Source organism: Parasteatoda tepidariorum, chromosome 8 (assembly GCF_043381705.1).
Source record: "Parasteatoda tepidariorum isolate YZ-2023 chromosome 8, CAS_Ptep_4.0, whole genome shotgun sequence".
Taxonomy (NCBI): domain Eukaryota; kingdom Metazoa; phylum Arthropoda; class Arachnida; order Araneae; family Theridiidae; genus Parasteatoda; species Parasteatoda tepidariorum.
The window spans coordinates 47,343,849-47,367,375 of record NC_092211.1 but is presented as its reverse complement, the minus strand read 5'-3'; the positions used below and the strand labels follow the sequence as shown (position 1 = coordinate 47,367,375).

Sequence of the window (23,527 nt, the reverse complement as noted above, 5' to 3'; positions counted from 1 at the left end):
TTCCTCCCTAGCAGAGGATTAGCATAAAATATTTATTCCACAATAAATAAAAACGAGTGCAAAAATTTGAATGAAACCTAAAGGATATTTACCTGTAACAATGACTCTTGCGTAATTTCGGCTAACATGTTTATCCTTTGTTATGGAGTTTTCAACTTGACACCGAAACTGATATGTATTATCATGTTCACTTGAATCCTTTATATAAAGATCACCATTATCCAGCATTCCATACTTCCCTATAAAAATTATTTTGAAGTATTCAGATATTTTGATGCAAAAATAGATAGAAACGTGTCATTTGAAAAAGAAAATTTTTAATCTGAATCGTAAAGAATAATACGTGATATTCGAAAAATGATGCTACTACTTTGTTTTATTTAGAAAAATAATAGGAAAATTTCAAACAAGACAGTGTTTCGTACAGTTTTCTACAAAAAAATATATTAGTTAACTCGTATGAGATTCTTAATTTATCTTATTTAGATTTTAATAACATTATGTTTCTCACATAAATTAAATTTAGTGTTATATGCTCGAGAATCCTTTTCATATAACTGTTCCAAAGTAGTTTTCGGTGGTGGCAATAGCGATTGCATTTGTCACATAGAAAATTCTCAAAACAATTTGAAGGTTTAGCCGTTGTTTTTTTTTTCTCCTTAATTTCTTTAGTTTCTGTATTTGGTGTAAATTGTTTTTAATGTTGCTTATGAATATTGCTTACCACTTATTATATTCGGTGTTATAATAAATCCATCCATCCGTTCCCATGATGCTACTTTGACATAATCACTCACGTAGCTCGGGACTGGACAGTGCAGAACAGCAATATTTCCTCTTAAAACAAACTCATCAAATAGTTGAATTTCATATACCTGCATAACAACTGAAAAAAAGTAAATAAATAAAAATAAATAAAAACACTTTCTGAAAATTATGACAATCAAAAAATGTAAAATACGTGGGTTAAATCCCGAGTAAAATTATTTAAAATAAATATTCATTTGGTACTTTTATCAAAAAAAAATTATGTTTGTCACCAAATGCAAACACCTAAACGAAGCAGTTCAATAATTCCGGAAAAATACGTATCTTTTTACTTATAGTCTTTACGAAAAATTATTATTTACAGATTATACTTATGGTTTCTTTCAAAAGAGTATTGTATAAATTTTGAATATATGTTTTCGCAAGACGTTCTGATTTACACATATGATTCTATATTTATTAACTTACTTTGAATAAATCTATATATATATTAAATTATAAACAAAAATATTTAATTATAAAAACTAATTAACTTCTATAATAATTTAAATAAAAATTACAATAAATGATCTAACATAAAAGTTTCCTTAGACTCATATACTGAAAAAATTTGCGGTTAAAAATACCGGCTCTCCGGTATTTTTTTTTTTATTTTAAAAGCCATTTTTAGCAAAGCACGGAAAAAAACATGATACGGAAAAATAATGATATACCTTAATTTTGTGCAATAATGACCATGGATCAGTCTAATTAAATAAATATTACTACTGAAATTACGGTATAATATTTTGCGATAAGAATGGATTTGGTAAATCGATTACAGCAAAATGCACCCAAAGTGCTTTTTCGTAATAAGATCCAGATTTTTTTTGCAGAATAGGGCTCAAAATTCTGTACAAAAATGCTCCAATTGTAAGATATGTTTAAGTAATAAAAAGTGAAAAATGATAAAGTTAGATTACAGTTGAAAGTATTTCAACATTGCTGCTATAAAGTCAATTGAGGAATGCTTGTGTTTAATTGTATGATTCCGATTAAATAATTAACTTTATTTTTTTAAAACTATAAGACTAGCTTGATTGCTACTAACAAGTTGTTAGATCATAGGTTTTAACTACAAAGGTAGAAATAATAAAATAAGTTCCATTAATGAAAAGAATACATCTTTAAACAAATGTATGTATATACAGCCAATCCCACTTAAAGGAATACCATTGGCTCCAGCCAATACTATTCAATTGAGCGGGTTATTCGATTAAAAAGAGAGTGCATTATGCAATTTTAAGCGCTTAATTTTTACGAAATGTTACTTTTTAATGGTATTTAATGCATAGTATAGTGTTTTGTTTTATAAATAAACTCAATTTTATGATCAATTGACAATTATAATTTGAACTGTCTGTGTTAGTTTTGTAAAATATAAATGTTATTTAAAATTAGGTAAAAATAAATCAGTGATGAGAAAAAATATAATGCAATTACTATAATATTATTTTGTTAATTTAAAAAAAAACCGTATTTCAAGACTGTTTTTATACCCGTTTAATTTGTAAATTTATCAAAATTCGATTCTTTTTTTTTACTGAAACTCTTATAACTCCTTTCAAATACTTTATCCTTTATTTTTCTCCTCCCCGAAATTAGAGAAATTCCAAATTAATTTAATATTTCTGCTTGGGATTTTTATAATTTATATATTCCAAAGCTTTATTTTTCGATTATTTTAAATCGTTCTTCTTCACACTCATCTTGTATTCACTGGAGTAAGCAATGATAATTCTACTTTAGAGAAAGACACGCTGTAGGCTAGTGTGTTAGGTTTTTGAAACTTTTTCGTATCAAAATTAATAGCACAGCAGAAGGGGACCGTAAGTCTTCACTGTGAACCAAATCACTCTGACCATTCTAAATGATGGGTCAGTGAAGTATGTCAAAGAGGGGTAAAACCCATTTCATTCACTCCAACGTATAACTGCTAGCAAGAGTTTAATTTTTAAACTATACTCCTAAGGCCTGTTCTTAGCAACAAATAAGCATTAAGTCTCTATTGAAGTGATAACCAATTGTATTCTCATTTTCTAAACTGAAAATTTCATGCTAGCTGGTGAAACACTTCTTAAAAATAAACAGATTTTTTCAGTCCAGTACCTCTTCTGTATGTAATAAAGTTAGGACTAGAAACAACAAATATTTACTTATACAAGGAAATTTAACTTTAGTTTCACATAAAATGATTTGGTTCCATTACATTTTATTCTTATAAGCGAGTTATTCGATTATCCGATATGCAATTAAGTGCAGACGACTGTACACATTTTTAAGTTTTGTGAGAAATGAAGTAAAGCCGCATCACTAATTTAAAACTCATATGTCTATTTGATTATTAATGAAGTTTAAATTAATGTAAAATGAAGAACTTAACATAATTAAACATATATAATCACAGATCAAACACATTAGGCCATGTTAATAAATCTTACATAGAAATTAAATGTTATATTTATGTACAATCTAAACATCTATTCAAAATAATAAATAGGAAGTTGACTTATTTGAGAAAAGTCTAAATCTAATCTTAAAAAAGTTCCGAATTCATTGTATATGGTATAAAATAAATCCGTTATAATTAAGGAGCTTATAAATATTAGAAAAACAAAATACATTTTCCCAATTTACATATTTTCTGCATGGAATTAGCTCTAAAACCAAATAATATTTTGCGATGCCATTTATTTAAAATATAATATTTTTAAATAAAAGTTTGACGGATTTCCAATTTTAAATGAGTTATTACAAAACTAGAAAAAAAAGTAAAAACTAAGTACATATATATATATATTCGCAATATCAAGTACTTCCTGAATTAAAAGCAATTAAGGGAATAAAGGGATGAATCTCCGCAGGGAATACTCTTCCAGACTAGCTAATTTAGTCATTGGAACTATATATTTATATTTCACTTTCAGAATTTACCCGTTGCCAAGCAATTATCTTCAATTTTTTTACAATTTAAACGCAAAGCTGAAATAATTGGAAATGTTAAGTCTTACCTCAATACAATTCTTCTTTTTAAAGCAACGAGGAAGAAGGGATTAAGTATTTATTAGCCGTAGGCAGCATTTCCTCTTTGTATATTAGGAAAAGAAAGTCTGAGCAGTCTTAATGGACTCATTATTATTTGACATCAAAAGCTGTTTGGGATTGATGTCTTACCTCTAGGCAATTTTGTTCATTTCTCTTCCTCAGTATCCCAAAAAATAAATCCGGAAATACTTTTTCCGGAACAAATTTTGATCCTAAGTCGTATACTATTTTTTCTGTGTTTTACTAAGATTTGACTTTTTTCTTACGTTATTCAAATTAATCTTAAAATCGTTTTTTTTCCTTCTTTTTTTTTGAATGCCTTGAGCTAAATTATTTACATGAAACAAAATTACACAATATTAGCTCAGTGCAAAAAAATATCTTTATTTTTTTTTTAGTTTTAATTTTGTGTTTTACTATTACTTTAATGCAAGTTGAAATGAATTCTTCAAAACTTTTATAACATGTAAAATAATAATTTAACAAAAGTCAGCAAATCTGTTTTATTATTTTGTGTAGATCATAACCCTTGAAGGCTTATTAACCTATTTATAGATTCATTTACTTCAAATATTAAATATTTGTTTCTCCAGTTTTCATATATTGATTTTTTGCATATTGACAGCATTTCTTCTTTGTATACTAGAAAGAGAAAGTCTGAGTTGTATTAATGGACTCATTATTATTTCATATCAAAAGCTGTCTGGGAAAGATGCTTTACATCTAGGCAATTTTGTTCATTTATCTTCCTCGGTGACCCAAAAAATAAATCTTAAAATACTTTTTCCTGAAAAAATTTTGAACCTAAGTCGTATACTATTTTTTCTGTGTTTAAATAAGATTTGAAATTTTTAATTGTGTTTAAATTAATCTTAAAATCATTTTTTTGTATTTTGCATGCCTCAAGCTAAACTATTTATATAAGACTAAAATAGACATTAGTAGGTTTAACCAACTTATTTATTTTTCATTCAATTAATTTTATTTTTTAAATTTTTTTTGGTTTTAAACTTGTGTTTTACTAAATCCTTAAGTGCAAGGTAGAATAAAATATTCTTCAAAGTTTTTATGATCTATAAAATAATAATTTAATAGAAGCCAGTTGAAATATATTTTTCATATCTCTATAGATACAGATTTGTTTTATTCTTAGAATATTGCTTTTGTTTAGATCGTAACCCCTGAAGGCTTAATAACGTTTTTATAGATTTATTCTTTTTAGAAGTTGAATATTTGTTTCTCCAGTTTTCGAATATCGTTGTTCGCTTATTCCTTATTTTTATTTCTTCAAAATTTTATGTGAATGATTTCGAAAACAATTCATTACTTTGATCATTTAGTAAACCGTAAGTTAATCAATTCTTTACTTATATATTTCCAATTTTATAATGAGTCTTCACTAACGTACAAAAACTTTTGGCATATCAAGTTCAGAAATTCGGTGTGTAGTTCCAGCTAAGTTAAGTGTGAACTTGTGGTACCCAAATACCTTTCTTAAGCCGATTTTGATGAAAATACCAATTTTTTGTTTTTATTTAAAATTAAATTATGGATTTTTCTCTTTCAAATAACAGTTTGAGTTTTGTTTTAAAGTTCAGTAAATTAAAAGTAATGACGACTAAAGAAAACATTAAAATAATTCATTGCATTTTTTTAATCTTTTTTGCAAAATAAAAACCGACATGTGCTGTGAAATATTTCAATATTTATTATATGTGTAATACTTAATATATTTTCTAAGCCGAATTTTCATAAGTATTATAAAGCAAAAATAATAAATTTTAACAAAGTTATGTGATCGAGTTATAAGATCTAGTTTTGGTCTTCTTTTTTTTGCCAATTATCCTTCGTTATATTCTTTTTTTTTCTTCTTCATACTTTTTATATTCATATCATGTTATAGTGCATAAATTGATATAAATTGCATATAAATTGATATAAAAAATTTCAGAACTAAAAATTTCAAAATTTTGTCTCTAAAGGAAATGGGGCACATTAACTAAAATTTTTACAGCCCGCACGTTGTCGCAGTTATTATTTACTTTTTCACTGTTATGTTTTATTTATTTATTCATTTTTTGATCTTTTTTATGAAAATGTCTATTTCCATGCGAATTAAAAGAAAATTATGGCTTACTTGCAAGAAACACTTCGTTCAAAAATCACGCATTTTTAGTAATATAATCACACTTATTATTTTAAACAATTGTTAATTTACTAATGTATATATTTTTTCGATAAAAATTACCGTTCTATTCTTAATTACGTATTTAGTTTACTTCAACGCCGAGAAGGAAAAAAAAAAGGGGGGGGGGTAACTAAACACCAATATTTTTTACAGTTTACTATTTTTAACACTTGTTTTAAAGAGAATGAAATTAAATTGCCCAACAAACGTTTCTTTATATTAGAGAAAGCATCTTTTTTTTACAGCTCTTATTAATATTTTTGATATTGATTTTTTTTCTCTTTTAAACATTTTCAATTTTTTATTTATAGTTATTTGTTGCCCTTTTGATGACTTTGCGTTATTAGATGAATCCGAACTTGCTTTTAAAAGCTTATGCTATCAAAATAAATATTAACTATTTTCAGCATAATTTCGCAGAATGGTATTGCTCATGGTCAACTGAGACTTATGGTCAACTTATGCCTTTCGATGGGAAATAAAGAAACATATTTCCACTGTACTACATTTGGTATCTTAGTACGAATTTATTTAATTACTATAAAAAATCTCAATTAGCATAATACCAGTAGAACCTATTACCAAAATTAGTTAAGCATCATCATAATCAATAATTATAAATATGGAAATTTTTTAAGGTTCTCTTATACGAATAAGTATATTTTCTCCATTAACGTTGCTTAACAAAGCTTTATTTTATTTAAAATTATACCCATTATCCAACATTTATTAAGCATTATTGTTGTCAATTACAATAAGGCGATATTTTAACCGTTTCTTCATCAATTTAGTTTTTTAATAAATTTTGTTTTCTTTGTTTCTTTTGCTTATTTTATTTCTATTTGTACAAATTACTAATGATAGTTCATGGTAACTATCGAAAATTATTTGTGGTGATATTTTTATTTCTATAATCGTTTCTGGAGAAATAATATCGATACTTATTTCGAATGCCATAAAAATCATCTAACTGTTATCGAAGTTAGTGATACTGACCTAAATGCTGTATTGAGTATTACAAGTATTGCTGTAATAAATGCTGCTACGGCATTGAGCATCTATCATACAGATACAGGCGTCAAATATAGATACGAGGGTTGCTATTTATATTTCTGGCCTCGGCAACAATAAGTGTTGCTAGGCGACTGCAGATGACTTTAATCGAAAGTTTGATATTTTTAAACATAAATTCAGCAGATGATTTACCATTATAGCTTCATTTGTGTCGTTGACAGTAAATTGAAAAGTTCTTCTCTTTCAAAAAATGGAATTGAATCGAGAACATTTTCGTGCCATTATTTTTCATAACTTTCGACGTGGATCATCAAGACAAGAGTGCTTCGATGAACTTAATTCTTTACTCAGCGATAAAGCGCCATCCTACAGCACTGTAAAAAATTGGTATAACGAATTTAATCGTGGTCGATGTTCGATCCAGGACAAATCCCGTGCAGGTCGTCCAAAATCCGTTGTTGTGCCAGAAGAGATCGATGCTATGCGTGAACTGATAAAGCAAGATCGTCATTTGACATACCGTGAGATAGAGGCGTCTTTGGACACTAGTATGACTAGCATCAATAAAATATTGCATGAACATTTGAGCGTAAAAAAAAATTTTTCGCGTTGGATCCCGCATAATCTGGCAAACGCTCAAAAAAAGGTTCGTGTCGATTGGTGCAAGGAAATGTTGGAAAAATACGTTCAAGGTACATCAAAGGCTGTGTATAACATCTACACAGGTGACGAATCATGGATCTATGCATATGAGCCGGAAACAAAACAGCAATCAACTGTATGGGTCTTCCAAGACGAGGCAAAACCAACAAAAGTTGTTCGAGGAAGAAGCACATCGAAACAAATGATTGCCTGTTTCTTCGGCATTAACGGTCATGTGGCAACAGTGGCGTTAGAGCAACGCAGGACGGTCAATTCTGAATGGTACACGACCATTTGTTTGCCAGAAGTCATCGGAGAAATTCGAAAAAAGCAGAAGAACAGGCGAATCATTCTTCATCATGACAATGCGAGCTCTCACACATCGACTCAAACAAAGGCATTTCTGACGGAGCGAAAGATCGAACTGATGGGTCATCCGCCGTACAGCCCTGATTTGGCACCCAATGACTTCTTCTTATTCCCACACATCAAAAATAAATTACGTGGACAACGATTTTCGACCCCCGAAGAAGCGGTTGATGCATTCAAAACGCATGTTTTGGAGTTACCTCAATCGGACTGGAAAAAGTGCTTTGAAAATTGGTTCAAACGCATGCAAAAGTGTATTGATCATCGTGGAGAATATTTTGAAAAACAATAAAACTGATTTCGATCCTACATATTTGTTTTTTTTCATTATTAGGCCAGAAATATAAATAGCAACCCTCGTTAGGGAAATAATTTTTTTACCGCCGTTTGAAACGGATATGTGACCTCGTAACACCATACTACTCTTGACACCTAAAACCCAACTTGTATTATTATTTTTCGTTTACATTTATTATATATTTCGGTTCTGCTCCTTTACTCTAAAATTTACCATTTTACAAGTTAGAATTTCAACTCATTATAAGAAAGAAAAACTTAGCAAAAAGTATTATTTAAATTGCGATATTCAGAATTTAACCAAAATTTTCCCATCGCTAAATATACATATAACTTCAATCTTATTTTAATAGCTGTTGTTGAGTTTCCATTATTTAATTTAATAAAGATCTAAAAGCGTAAGTATCAATATCAAAAGAGCGTGGCTTCGTATACCAAGTACTAATCGGGTAGTCCATCGCCATATGTATCGAAATTATTAATGTTGAACTTGTGTTTAACTAACATAAGAAACCAAAGATAAATAATTCATAAAAACGTGAGATAAAACGTAATTTTTAATTGGTTTTAATACTGCAGTAAACTTTTTTTAAAATTTCGAACTCAGAAAGTACTAATGTGTAAAAAGAAATAAACTAGATCCCAATTTATAACACCCTGAGCAGTATTTTTGCTGAATTAAATTTTTAATTCCTATAAACTATTCAAAGCATCAAAATAAAATCTTTTGTCATTTTTTTCATTTATTTCTGCTTTACTTTTTTAAAGCATTTACTATAAGTCATTATTTTTTTTCATGCTTAAATCATCCCAAACATTTTACTAGTTTGCTACTTCATGCTTATTGTACTTGTGAGAATTAAATATTCAGCACTACCTCTTTTTATTTTTCACAACTATCAACAATTTTCATTTAAAACACGAAACTATACAAGAATATTGAATACGTTTCAAAGTCGTTCATAACTTTGAAAAATGAAAAGCATTATTTTCCGTATAAGAAAGGAAGAAGTTATGTCATTGTTTACGGCCGAAAAGTTTTAATAAACCCAAAGAAATGCTCTTGTAAAGTAAGTGGAAATTTATCATAAGAGTTGAAATAATAGGCCCATCAAAAAATAGTGCGGAGCACATTAATTGAAGAACACCGAAAAAGTGGACTGTTGGGTCGGTTATGCATCATTAATCCTTTTTGCCTCTTATGATATTGACCCCTACGGCTATTGTTCGTCATGAAGAAGAAAAGTTGAATCTCAATAGAAAACAATGGGAGGGTCTGTAATAAAACTCAGAAGAGGCAATTTTTCATTTTAGATAAAAATATTTATTGTCCTGGCTCAGAGTAAAACATTTTGTTACAGAACTCTTATGTATTGCATTAAAATATAAACAAAATAAATTAATTATATCATAATTTTTATATATGTTTAACAATTGCTCTTGCGAAAATACTATAAATGATCTAAATTTGTGATTTATTTGGAGTTAAAAGAAAAATAATTATTGAAAAAACCATTATATTTAATAACCGTCGTTGAACAGCCGACCCAAATTTGGATTACGACTTCAAAATAATAACTGTGTAGCCTTATAATTTTGAACCCAATCCAGAAGACTAGGGAACTTCCTGTATCAAGCATTGGGAGAAATTTGCGTTCGTGGAGAACTTTTTGATGGAATTACTCCTAATTTGAGTTATATGGCGAGGAAAACCACGAAGTCTTCCCAATGGGTAGTCTGGTAGCAAGGGGACTATCACTCATTATCTGTCTACCACTGAGGATATTTTGCGCCATCGCTGTGATCAGAACAAGCTGGATGCGGAATTCGTATCGACCTGCCATCGCTGGGATTCGAACCCGGTTCACCTCATTGGAAGGTGGTAAAAATATGGCCAGTAATTCAATAATGGGAGTTCAAAATATAATTATAATACTCAATAGAAATGTGTTTTGCTACTAAGCGCCAGCTATTAAACATTAGTTCATTATCAGAGCGGGATTGCTTACCATGTATCAGGAAAGAATATTGTAAAGTTTTTGCTTTATTAATTCAAACCTATTCATTTTCAACACAATGCTAAAAAATGTGTGAAGTCTTTTTTTTTTAAATTTAAGATTGAAAGAATAGCCGATTAGAAGGGTACTTTTGGCTTTAAAGTGTTTAAATCTTTGGAAATCTCGCTGGATGTTATTGAAATTATTGAATACTCGATAAAATGTAAATGGTAGGTTGATTTGTGGAACTCTAAAGATTGAAAGTTACGGTTAGGCCTCAGGGACCTGGTAAATTTTTGCAGTAGTATTTAGACTTTTTCTTTCTTTCTTTCTTTTTTTTTGCAAAAAGGAAGAAAAAAAACATGATAGAGTTCAATTAAGCAACAATTTTTATTTTTTTACGCAACTTAAGTGTCATCGCTATGTATTGACTTTTTAAAATAATAAGTTTTTTCCAAAAGTTTTGCTAAGAACTTGTTTTGTCAACACTTTATACAATAACACTGTACAGAATGTCCAGTAAGGATCACCCTTATTATGTATTTTCTGATACCGTATTAAATTTAAAAACAAAACAAAAAAAAACACTAATGTTCGGAGTCGCAAATTCCTACTTGAGTCAGGAAAAAAAACGCTGTCAAATTCTGAAAAATCACAAAACAGGTACTAGTATACTGACGTAATAAACACCAGAGCATGTTTAATAGAGCATAGGAACTGGAGAGTGCTTCTAATAATTGTCTTCTAACTTCTTCCATCAAACTTTTTTCAAACACTTAGATCTTGCTGTTTATTACATCTTCCTTCCTGTACTGTAATTTGTCAGATTCCATTGATATTTCTGTTCTTGATTAAACATTAACTTGCGATCCCCATAACGTTTATATTTTGAGTTTTGATAAGGTTTCTAAAAGAGTACATGCTAAAGGATGTCTTTGCGGATCACTTTGTATGTAATAATAAGCAGTATTATGCCAAGAATAGAATATATATTCAACCACATTCCTTAACATAAATATCTAAGCGGAGTCACTGTGGCTCAAGGAAAAGCGCATTCGCCTCCCAATGAGGTTCGAATCCCAGCAGTGGCTGGCTGATGCGACTTGTGCTCCCAACTCACACCATCCGCATTGCTGACGTAAAATATCATCATAAGCAAACAGATAATTGGTTAGAATCCTCTTGCCACCATACAAACCGTGGATGATTTTCTTTCTCCGTGTAACGTAAATGCAGATTAATTCCAACAAAAAGTCTCCCTGTTGACTAATTTGTTATGATTCCAGATCAGGGATTTTCTTTGTTTCCCCGGTTGTGCTCAAAATTACAAGGCTGCAAATTTGAAAATAGATAACCGTAAACTCAAAATTGGGCTGGCTGTTCAACGCTTTTTATAAAATAAAATAAATGCCTATGCAGTATTTAGGCACCTGAGGCGAAGTGGATTGCTTATTTGGTAGACTGGGCAACTGAATGAGATTATGCTGAAGGTCTCCACAATAAAGTTCAAAAAACTTATAGTCAGCAGTAAAGAGATTTAAAAGAATAAAACTTTTATGAGTGCTCTATAAATTAAAAAAAAAAATGGAAAAAAGTTTAAACTTTGACAAGCATTATGGCTAAAATATCGGGATCATTAATTCCACTTATAATTTGAACTATTTATAAAAAAATTTAGTTTTGAGCAGTTTTGTAGGTAAACAACAGTGTGAATGTCCTGCAGTCATGAGTCAGTCGAACTCTTCTGTCTTTACCGCCAGCTTCGCACGCAAATAATGAGTGTAACAATTTTTAATACTTTATTTGAATGAATTGTCATACTGCCTATCATAATAAAATGATTTTCATATTCATTGAAAAAAAATCGAAATAAATATCTCAGATTTATTTTGCTAGAAATATTTGCTGATACCAATTTAAGTGAAAGATGCAATATTTAAATAAAAATAAGAGCAATGGCAAACATTTTCCATACATAAATTATCACAATGTAACTTGTAATGTATTATGATAGCTTCTCAATAATAAACAAAAGAAATAAAATATTTCAAAAACAAATGTAAAAGAATTCAAAACATGCTGTTTAAAATATTTTTCCAGTGTCTAATTAGTTTAATAACTTTAATGTGTAATCTATCATCGTCCATCTGAGACATTTAAAATAAATCATTTGATTTTGATTATTGATTGATATACAGCAACCTATCAGAATAAGTGGAAATTTCTCCTTCCGCCCATTTTTTGTAAAAAATATATTGAAGGAAAAAAAATATACGCCATAAACCATAATAAGCCACCAAACCAACCATACCTAATTTTTCTAAAACAAGAAGAAAAGTATTAAACATTCAAATATTAAAAATAAGTAAAGAATTGCATTAGAATAAGTAAAGAATCAAAAGAATTAAGAAGTAAAGAATAATCATTTAATGTTCTGATCATCTCATATACGCTAAATTCGAAAATTTTTGTAACCAATTGTTAAATAGCAACAAATAAGAATAAAAGGAGGTTACATCCTCCCTTTTTTTTCTCCTAGATTAATTACAAAGTTACATATAAATAAATACTGATTTTTCAAAATTTTTTGAAAATTAATATATTTATTTCAATTTCATAATGTATTAAAATATTATTGTAAAAACTATTGTAATTTTGTATTCATTTAAATTATTATTTTCTAATTTATTAATAATTTTGTTATTTATTAATAATTGTGTTACTTATTAAAATTTCGTATTTATTAAAATTAAATGTTATTTATTAAAATTCGTAAAAAGGTATTTAATAAATTATTAAGTAAATACAAAATTAATAACATTCAATGTAATTTCTGAAATTTTTTAATTATTTATAATAAAAAAGTTGGAAAGGAATTTAAAGAATATCCGATGTCTAAGAAGTATCGATAACCAAAATATAAACTTATAAGAATGATAATGAGCAAAAAGAATGGGCAGAGTTCCTCCTACTTTTTTCCTTTACCGCTTTCAAGGAGTATCATAAAACTTTTTCAACTACGCAACACATAATGCTTAAATTTAATTGGACTTCTTTTCTACTATCTCATTCAATGAGTACGCTTTTGTAAGCTTTTCTGACCATCCCTATTTATGATTGACAATTGTTGAAGAAGGGTGGTGTTTTAGATTATATTTAAGGAGGAGTTAATTGATTTGATAACTTGATAAGGCTTAACAAATTTACATTTAATTGAGATTAATTTTTCTGATATTTTATTCAAAGGATAATGTTTTAGTTGGCTCGTCTGATCATCCAATTCGTGGCTGACAAATGTTAGAAATGGGCGGAGTTTTAAATTATATTTAAGGAGGAGTTAATTGCTTTGTGAGTTTGATAGGTTTAAAAAATGCACATTTAATTGAAATTATTTTTTCACTGTTTTATTCAGCGAATAATGTTTTAGAAAGTTTGTCCAACCATTTTAATTCACAAATCTTAAATATGAGTGGAGTTTTAGACTATATTTAGGGAGGAGTTAATTGCTTTGTGAACTTATAGGTTTAAAAAATGTACTTTTGGTTAATATTTTTATTTTTATTTTTTAATGTTTTATTCAGCGAATAATGTTTTAGAAGGTTTGTCTAACCATTTTAATTCATGACTGACAAATCTTAGATATGAGTGGAGTTTTAGACTATATTTAGGGAGGGGTTAATTGTCTTGAAAACATGATAGGTTTAATGAATTTAAATTTCATCGAAACTTTCTTTTCTAATGTTTTATTTGACGGATATAAATTATACAAATTAAAACTTTTCGAACATAAATCGTACTTTGTTTCTATCATCGTTTATTCCACTATTTATTATTTCGAAGCTTTGCTGACTAACACAACTATAACCAATCATTCATTACCGTTTTTGATGTTTATCAAATAGTTATGTATTCACTGAAATTTAGAAAGAAAGGGCAACTATTTAATTTATAGAGCAACAGCCCTATATATATAAACTAACTAATGGGTTCAGCCAATTTTTCGATTAACGACTAGAAAATGTTTTGTACCCCCTGGCGACAGAATTTTATTATGAAATTAAAATTTTGAAAGAATAAATATCAGATTGAGGAATAAATATTTGATCGAAGAATAAATATTAGATTGAAAAAACATTTGATTGAAGAATAAATATTACATTAAAGAAAAATTTAATTGAAGTATAATATTTTATGAAGAATAAAAGGTAATTTTCAAACAAATTAAATAATTTAATGTTAGAACATGGAATTTTAAATTTTCTTTACATTAAAAAATGTAAGAATATATTATTGTAAATAACAAATATTTTACCATAAAATTATTTACTCCTATATTTATGCAAAAATGAATTTACAATTTGGATTTAAACTCTCAAATATATATTTAATTCCTATATTATTCATTATATTTTAAAATTGAAATCTCTTAATTTTTTTAACCCTTCAATTACAACATATAATCAAGGTAATTTTCCGCATACACCCACTTTTGCACGCCATTGTGTGCAAAAGGCTCTTAGATATGCAAGAGGCGTGGCAAAAAATAAGTCACGTTTTGAGAAATAAAGCAGGATTTTTAAGAACTTTAAAACAACAAATTATTAACATTGTGTTTAACATAGAATTATGCACAGAAATTTTATCACCACTAATTTTGTAATCAACACAAAATGTTTCAGTTCTTCTGCGTTAAAATAGATAAAATGCTTAATGCAAAGTGCCCTTGTGTTATTTGTATATTTATATTAAAAATCTAATAATCCTATTAACAGTTCGTAATTATTTCCCCTAAATTAGATAGTTGTGCAGACATTTTAAAAAGATTAATTTATTACTGATAAAATAAAGTTTTATTGTTATTTAATTCTACTTGTTTAATGGAAAAATATACCATAAATATATAAAATCACAAATATCATTAAAATATTATAATTTATTTATTATAAAAATAATCGATATGCAGTTTGAAGAAAATGAATTTTTTCCCTGTATTTGATTATTCATTTAAACACTCAAACATTTTAAATTTATGCAGACAAGTCACTCAATATTTTTTTTCTTCAAAGTGTATTTTTATTTTATAACCTTACAGCTGTCCCAATGTCGGGTTTACGACCACTGATGATCAACTCCGTTGCCTTGTAATCTTGAAGCTGTAAGAACTCCAAGATCAAGTATTGGGAGAAATTCGCCTTCGTGAAGGACTTTTTGATTTAACTAAGCTCCATTTACGTTACATGGAGAAGAAAAACGTGAAAACTTCCCACGATTAGCCGAATGGGAAGGGGAATCTGACCCACGATCCGTCTACCGCTGAGGATATTTTACATTAGCACTATGGTCGATGCGAGTCGGGTACGGAATTCGTATCGACCACCAATCGCTGAGATTCAAACCCGGTTCACCTTATTGAAAGGCGAACGCTCTATCCTCTGAGTTACCACGGCTTCTGGGAAGTACTTATAAATTTTAGTATAACAATTCTAACTAATCTGTTTTTTTTTTTCCTTCGGTTTTTCTGAAAAATAAAATCTACCTCAAACCTCACTTGCAAACCACTTTGTAGTTTGAAATTCAAAAGGTTAACTAAGTTACTTAAATCAATTTACAACTTTTACCAAACATAAAGAAAATAAATTCCAAAATCACATTAATATTGCGTTTCTTTTAAATGTCTGAGAATCATTTTAATCCCGTCAATGCTTCGACATCCATAAGAATCAGATGAAAATGATGAGCAGCCCGTGCATTCTCACTGACTCCTAAAATTTACAAGTCAAGATTTTTTTCCCCATCAGGCATAGACATGTCTAAATCAGAGGCTGAACTAAATCATTAAAATGAATAAATAAATTTTCGTATATTTCTGGTGGTAAATAGCAACTAGTTACTAGCACTATTCCTATTGGACGATTCGTATTCCCATTCCAATAAAAACGTATTCCGATTGGTCTAACTGTAACTGATTGATTATTGATGGATTGCCAATGAACAGGCAAGTAAAAAGACGTCACCTTACACATCTGTATTGTTAACCTTTGAAATATTTTTCAATCGTATTTTGAAATATTTTGTCTTACCTGTAATATGTGTTTATTATCCTTTTTATTATACAAGATTCTGGTAATTGTTTCAAATTAAAGGCTTAAAACAGCTTTATTATAAGCTTCGTGTAAGCGTCCAGTTATCAAATGCAATTAAAATAATGAATACAAAGTATCAAAACAAAAATAGGAATTTATTTTCGCACTATTACTGAATGATCTCTTGAGCGAAATATATTTATACATTTTTATACCAATCAAAAAATAAATAAAAGGAAAAGATAAAGTTTTATTGATAACCAAGAAAAATTGAAAGGTTTAAATTGTATTCCAAAACAACCAGGAACTAAATTTGTAAAGCCAAGCAAGCGTAAATATTTTGAGATCTTTCAATTAGATAGTTTCTTTTTTTAAAAAAAATTAAACCATAAATATGTCATAAAAAAAGAAAAATATTGTAGCAATTATACGGTTTTGAGGGAAAAGCAAATAATAGGTAGGATTCCCTAGTTTAAGCAAGCAAATCAATTGGTAATTACCTGGCCACTTTTCGTCCATATATCTACTATTTTTTAATGCATACTGAAGTTCAAAATTATACTGTAAGTACAATTACTATTTAAATTTTGTCTTTATGAATTCTCATGGCACCTGAGCATGAGGTAAGAAACTACCTCTAGGATTAATTTAAAAGAAACGAATTCTGTCTAATTATAAAGCAGCAGCTTCTATTATCAAAATCGATTCAGTTAGTTAAAATATTTACTCAAACAGAAATATTAGAAATTATACAGAAATATTACATAATTATGATTATATAAACTTTTTGTTAATCGTCAAGAAACAAGAATTTATTGTAGCAATCATGGGGGGTTAGTGAAAAAAAGAATGTATGCGATAGAGTTCAATAGTTTAAACAAACAAAATAATTGTTAATTACCCAGTCACCTTCTGTCTATATGTCTACTATTTGTTAAAACTATTCTGAAAATACTATTACTATTTAAATCCTGGTTGAATAAATTCTCATGGCACCTGAGAAATCGCCTCTCGAATTGATTTGAAAGAAACTAATTCTGTCTAATTACAAAGCAGCAGCTACTATTATTAAAATCGATCCTGTTACTTGAAACGTTAGATGAAGCAGCTTACGAATTATGATGAAATTTCTAACAGAAGGAATTCTAAAAGCCAAACACAAGCAATCTGTTCTGAAAGAGAATGTCTTAGATTAACAGAATTCTCTGTAGAATTAAGGATTGATAGTTTTAATAATGCTGTCAAGGGAAACACAAATATATCCTGTTGTAACATAATTTAAGTGAATAAATTAAATAATTTCAACTGCATGGCAACTGTTCCATATCACTTTATTGTAAACCTAAGTAAAAGGTTTTGTTAGTTACGAGGTAAATAATGTGAAAGTTAAATAAATAAAGAAAAAGGAACTACGACACGTTTATAGTTGTACATAGGTAAAATATTACAATGAACAAGTTACGAAGAAAACTTGTCACAATATAATGTTACAAAAATAATGTTATATGTTATAAGATAATGAAACAATAGTAACAAATTACCTTTATCCAAATAACTTATAAATTCAGTAATTTTCAACAATGCAAAAATAAAATTTTTTAAATGTCTACTTTTGCTAACTATAAATAAATTGCTAAAAATACCTACTACGACTATTATTGTTGTAAGCAAACGAAAAAAGAGATTATTACGATTCAAAAATTTTGGATATTGAAGTTTTAAATTTGTTAATGAAAATGGTGAAAAAAATACGTTTCTGTTTATGAAAAAAAAAAAAAAAAACTCAAGTCTAAAAAAAGTATTTTCAGTCCAACTTATCACGTTTCAGTGGAGATGCCTTAGCTAGAATATACATCTTCGCGCTACATTTAGCTTTGCAGCGCAAAACCGTAAGATTTAGTAACTTGATATATTGAAAGTCTGTAGAAAAATGTACAAGGAATATGATGGAAAAATAGCATTTGATAAAGTAGCTCTAGAATCATTGTCTGTTAAGCTTCTGTCAAACAATGACATATGAACGACTCTGTTGCCCACAGAATTGCAACTACAGTGTTGAGAGAGTGAACTATTAGAAAGAAAATGCAATTTTGAGTGTCTTTTTCAGTTTTTTTCATATTTTCGCTTTAAATAATTACTATTTATCAATTGTTGTTGAAAGTTTTATGCAGATAATTTTGAAAATATTAAACATACCTAAATTAAAGGAGATAACCTTTAGTATTTTGAACTGCTTTAATGATATAAGGTCATCATTAACGAGAAAAATTAATTTTAAACTATTTATGCCAAGGTATTTTGGTATGTAAGTATTAATATAGAGGATGAGCTAATCTTACACATATGCCAATCTTAGCAGATTCATTTTTTTCCTGTCGACAGCATTGAATTTTAACAATTCAGTGTTGCTATACACTTAAAACCTAGTTTACTAAATAACAACTAAAACTTTAATAAAGAATATTTATTGAGTGCTATAAAACTTTGATAAACAATTTTGCTTTTGGCATAGTTAAAATTTTAAGGTATAACTGAAAAAAAAAATCTTTAGAAATGAACAAAAAGTGCTTTATATGTTGTATTTATAGTTAAATAAAGTAATGTAGATTGATGTTGTTTCCTAAGGAAAGCCACCACCCAAAATATTGATGAAATATTGATAATTGTACTTCACCTGTGTGCTAATTTTCCAGATAAATATACTCAGACAGTTTAAGCAAACTGTCAATTAATCGCAGAGATGGTTTCACTAACCACAATTGGGGGATTGCGTGATACAAATTTCCAATTAATCTTATCGATACAATATAAACTTAACAATATATAAGTTAATACAAATTTTAGAACTACAATTTCCCATATTCTTTTTTACAATATTTATATTCTTATCAAATAATTTATTTTTCATTTTTTATACTCTTTCGACATTAACTAGTGCTTTGATATTAAATGAAAATATGTAAGTAAATATTAAACATTCTTTTAGATTCGAATTAATTGCAGAGAAAGTGTCAAAGTAACCATAATTGGGGGGAGAGGTAATAAAAGAGGTCCATACAAACTATCAAGAGCTACAATTCTCTGTATTCCTTTTTTCACAACACTTATATTCTTGTTAATTAAAATATATATTAATTTGAAGAATAAATATGATAATGTGTTCTGATACCAAAGGAAAAAAAATGTTGGTAAATGTTTAATATTCTTTTAGATTTGAGATACATTATTCCATATTTGTTTAAAATACTTTTGTTAGTATATAACTGTTTTATTCATTTTCAGCTAACTATATTTAATCTCTATAGTTATTTTAAAACATTACAGAAAGCAGTGCACATTTTACTAAAACTAAAATTGCAGCCATATAATCGTAATACTTCTTATCTACTGAATAAAGGAAATGTATTTATTTCTATTTGTATCAGTTCTCTACCATTTTTATTAAAGAAAAGAAGAAAAAAAAACAATGAAATTCTCATTTTCTAGATTACAAAATAAAAATGTTTCAGAAAATTGTTTTTATTCATTTATGGCAGTGCTATCACTGAAATTTCCAGAACGATATATACTCCTCCAGCACAGATCCAATCTCAAAACATCATTTAAAGGTAAAACCATTTGGCAAAGGACCGGGATTGAAAAATTGAGCTGAAAGAGATGAAATCTATTCAGGAAATTCCTATTTTAAGAGAGAACTCATTGAGTAAAGCAAATAGCTTCGGTAAATGAGGTGAACTTAATCGAGTAAGAAAAAAACAAATACCCCCAAATATGCCCGGAAGAAAAGGAAAAACGAAAACAAGCAAAACAAAGTCATCTCCTTACCCTCTTTTTCGAAGAACTCCTTCTGCCAAGTTGATCTCAAGTAACTGTACAAATTACGTCTTGAACCCGTCTCCCGTTTCGCCAATACGCTCAAGTGAGCCAAAAGCTAACTTTAAGCAAGAGTTTTACCCCAATAAGTTAAAGTATTGAGGCAAAAGACAAAGCGCTTCTGCACAGCTGGGATGGTAGCGGGCTTTATGGCGCGAGAAATTCTCAGCGATAATAAAGTAACAATTTGGAATGAGATCTGAAGCACCATGCGAGATTATGCATAGAAGTATAAAAAAGTGATTTTCTGAAAAATATATGACGCACTAGAAACTGTACAAGAAAGATAATTTTTAAAAAGTAATAATTCTAAAAAGTGAATGCATTTAATTTATTACTTTGTTAGTTCAACAATTACTTTGTTAGTTCAAGCAAAGATTAAAATATTTATTTTAATTCGTTTAAAAATACTTATTCAAGCATTTATAAATGAAAATATAAGAAGAAAAGTATTTTCATGGTGAATTATATTTCGGATAAGAATAAAAATCTAAAAATAATTAAATAAGATTGGGGAATTTTTTTTTCCTTGCATGATATTTTATAAAAAATCTTAAACACTTTTGCATCCCTGATTTAAGACCAGCAAGCAACTTTGATTTCCAAAACTACGCTTTTTTTAATGAAATTTTAAGTCTATTTTTTGTCAAACTTTGAAAGCGTTTCATATAACAGGGGGTCACATAAATCTTGCAGCAAACTTATAGGGATAAAACACATTATCAGAATTAAAATTGCACAGGCACCCATACCCGGAAATGCTGTCAGGCGCAGCTAGAGGCGCTCTCTTATTTTGAACTTCTTCTTCGTATGGTCATAATAGGGAAGTGTCCATAGACATTTCGGCGACGTTTGAAAGCATAGGTTCCTATAAAATTCGATGAACTCTACCTCCTCTAGAAGATTGTCACAACATTTACGTGACTCCCTGTTATATATAATGTTTCTAAACTTGAATATTTCGATATAAAGTCGACTAAAATGATAAATGGTTTTAAAAAAATCTACAGATTTAGAAGTAAAACTAATTCCAGATTTTAAACTTTATGCCCAATGTCATGCCTCCATGTTGCGATGGCGCTGTCAGCAAATGTAGATGTTGTAAATAAAGGTCGAGAGTTCGCACGTAGCGGCTGGAAAGAAAAGACGTTCTTTTGTTGGTCTAATTATTTATTTGGACAGTATGATATCACAGCACGATCTCATACGAGAATTAGAGCCAAAACATGGCCAGTAGACCTAGAGATGATTTATGTAAAGTTATGGATTACAATATTTAATTCTGTGTCTTGAGCGATAGTTTTGGTTTCGTTGGACAACGATCCCGATACAGCGGAAGTGCAATGGCGTTCCCCTTTTGAATAATAATAATTGAGTATGATTTAAGTTGTAGGGGTAAGTGGAATCTTCGATTAATTGTAATTTGTGATGCTTTTAGTTTACTATGTGTATTGCTTTAGAGGAGTTAGTTTACTTTGTTAATTAGTGTTTAGTGAAGAGAATTGCTTTCGATGAAAGCGTAGTGATTAGTTGATTGAGTTACTGATATTAAAGTGTAGTTCTTTTAATAACTAAATATAAAAATGGCACTTAAGTTGAACCTTAAAAAGGATGAGTTAATTACGATTGCAGAAGAATTGGGTTTAATAATTCCCGAAAATGCTAAAATAGTGGATTTAAAGCGCTTAATTGAATCTAGCGATGAATTTAAAAATGATATTGAGTTTTTACGTGATCTAATTGAGAATGTTTTGGAAGAAAAAAGGGAAAGGTTAGAAAAAGCAAAACGGGAATCAGAACAGGAAATAGAGTTAGAAAAGTTAAAATTAGCTCAATTAGAAAAGCAGTTAGAAATTGCGAATATTAGAGGTAACCTAGTTGACACGTCTAAGACTACAGTGACCAGTGAAACGGATTGCGATAATTTAGAAAATTTAATAAAAAGTGTGAGAACATTAACAATTCGAGTGCCGAGTAAGTCGGAAGGGTGGGGCTTTTTTTTTACTTCCTTAGAAAGAGCCTTTAACACAAAAAATATATCCGAGAAATATAAAGCAGAGATTTTACTAAACTTGTTAGAGGAAAAGGCGTCTAATATTTTAACTTATATAACAGAGAAAGATCTAAACAATTATGAGGTGATTAAATCAATTGTTTTGAGAGAATTTGAACCCACAGCGCAGGCAGTATTAGAGAATTTTAGAAGGGCATCAAGAGAAAACGAAACACATATACAATTTGCTTCGCGCTTAACTACGAGTTTCGATTACTATTTAAATTTGAGAGGAGTAAAGGATTTTGAAACTTTAAAGCAATTGATAGTGTCAGACAAACTGTTTCGAACACTAGATCGAGATACAGCCTCACATATTAACGTTAGGCAGGGCGAAAAATGGTTTAAGCCACTTGAGTTAGCAAAAGAATGTGACTTATATTTTACATCTCGAGGAAAAATTATAACTGAAAAGAGAACCGAATTAAGGGCTTATAACAACAATCACAATTCGAATGGAAACCATAAGTATGTTCCGCCTCCTTTCAGAAACTCCCCATTTACTAGAGAAAACAAATATTTTCCCTACACACGCGAATGTTATATCTGTTCTAGTAACTCACATATGGCTAAGAGTTGCCCAAATAGAAGAAATAAATACTATGAGCAATCAAATAAAGCCAGTAATGATATTCAAAACAAGACACGAAGTAACACACAAACGTCTATAAATAAATCCAGTGATAACACTGCAGTGGTTACAAATGTAAATTCGAAACATTTGCAGAGTTCTAAAACTTTAAATGAAATTAATTTGTACCCTTTACAAAAAGTCTCTATTTCTATTGCAAGTAGACAAATAGACGCAATCATCGATAGCGGGGCTGAGATCTCTATTTTGAATACGACCCTACTTCCGTCTTTAGAAATAGAAGCTAAGGGAAAAATAATTTTACAATCCGCATTTAAAGAACAAGTCGAGGCGAAATTAGCTATATTGCCAGTTTATTATAAAAACCCTGACGATTGTCTATTTTATAGTTCAAATATTTTGTTTGCTTTAACAGATAAACTAAACATCCCTTGTTTAATTACACCGGACGCTTATAATTCTTTGATTTATCAAAATGATGATTCAGCTAAAATCGAAAACACTTTAGTTTTAGAATGCGACACGTCAGTAGACGAGGGGGAAGAAATGAATAAAAGTTCATCAAGG

At 28.9% G+C, this 23,527-nt stretch overlaps 1 protein-coding gene across 1 annotated transcript in view; it reads right to left on the bottom strand.

Moving 5' to 3' along the window:
• Positions 1-23,527, bottom strand: part of LOC107439299 (cell adhesion molecule Dscam1-like) — a 106,734-nt gene that overhangs the window by 48,235 nt on the left and 34,972 nt on the right. The window contains exons 4-5 of the mRNA XM_071183887.1: positions 725-886; positions 93-239 (exon numbers count right to left, since the gene is read on the bottom strand). Of these exons, the coding sequence (XP_071039988.1) occupies positions 93-239; positions 725-886 (309 nt within the window). The remainder of the gene's footprint in view (positions 1-92; positions 240-724; positions 887-23,527) is intronic.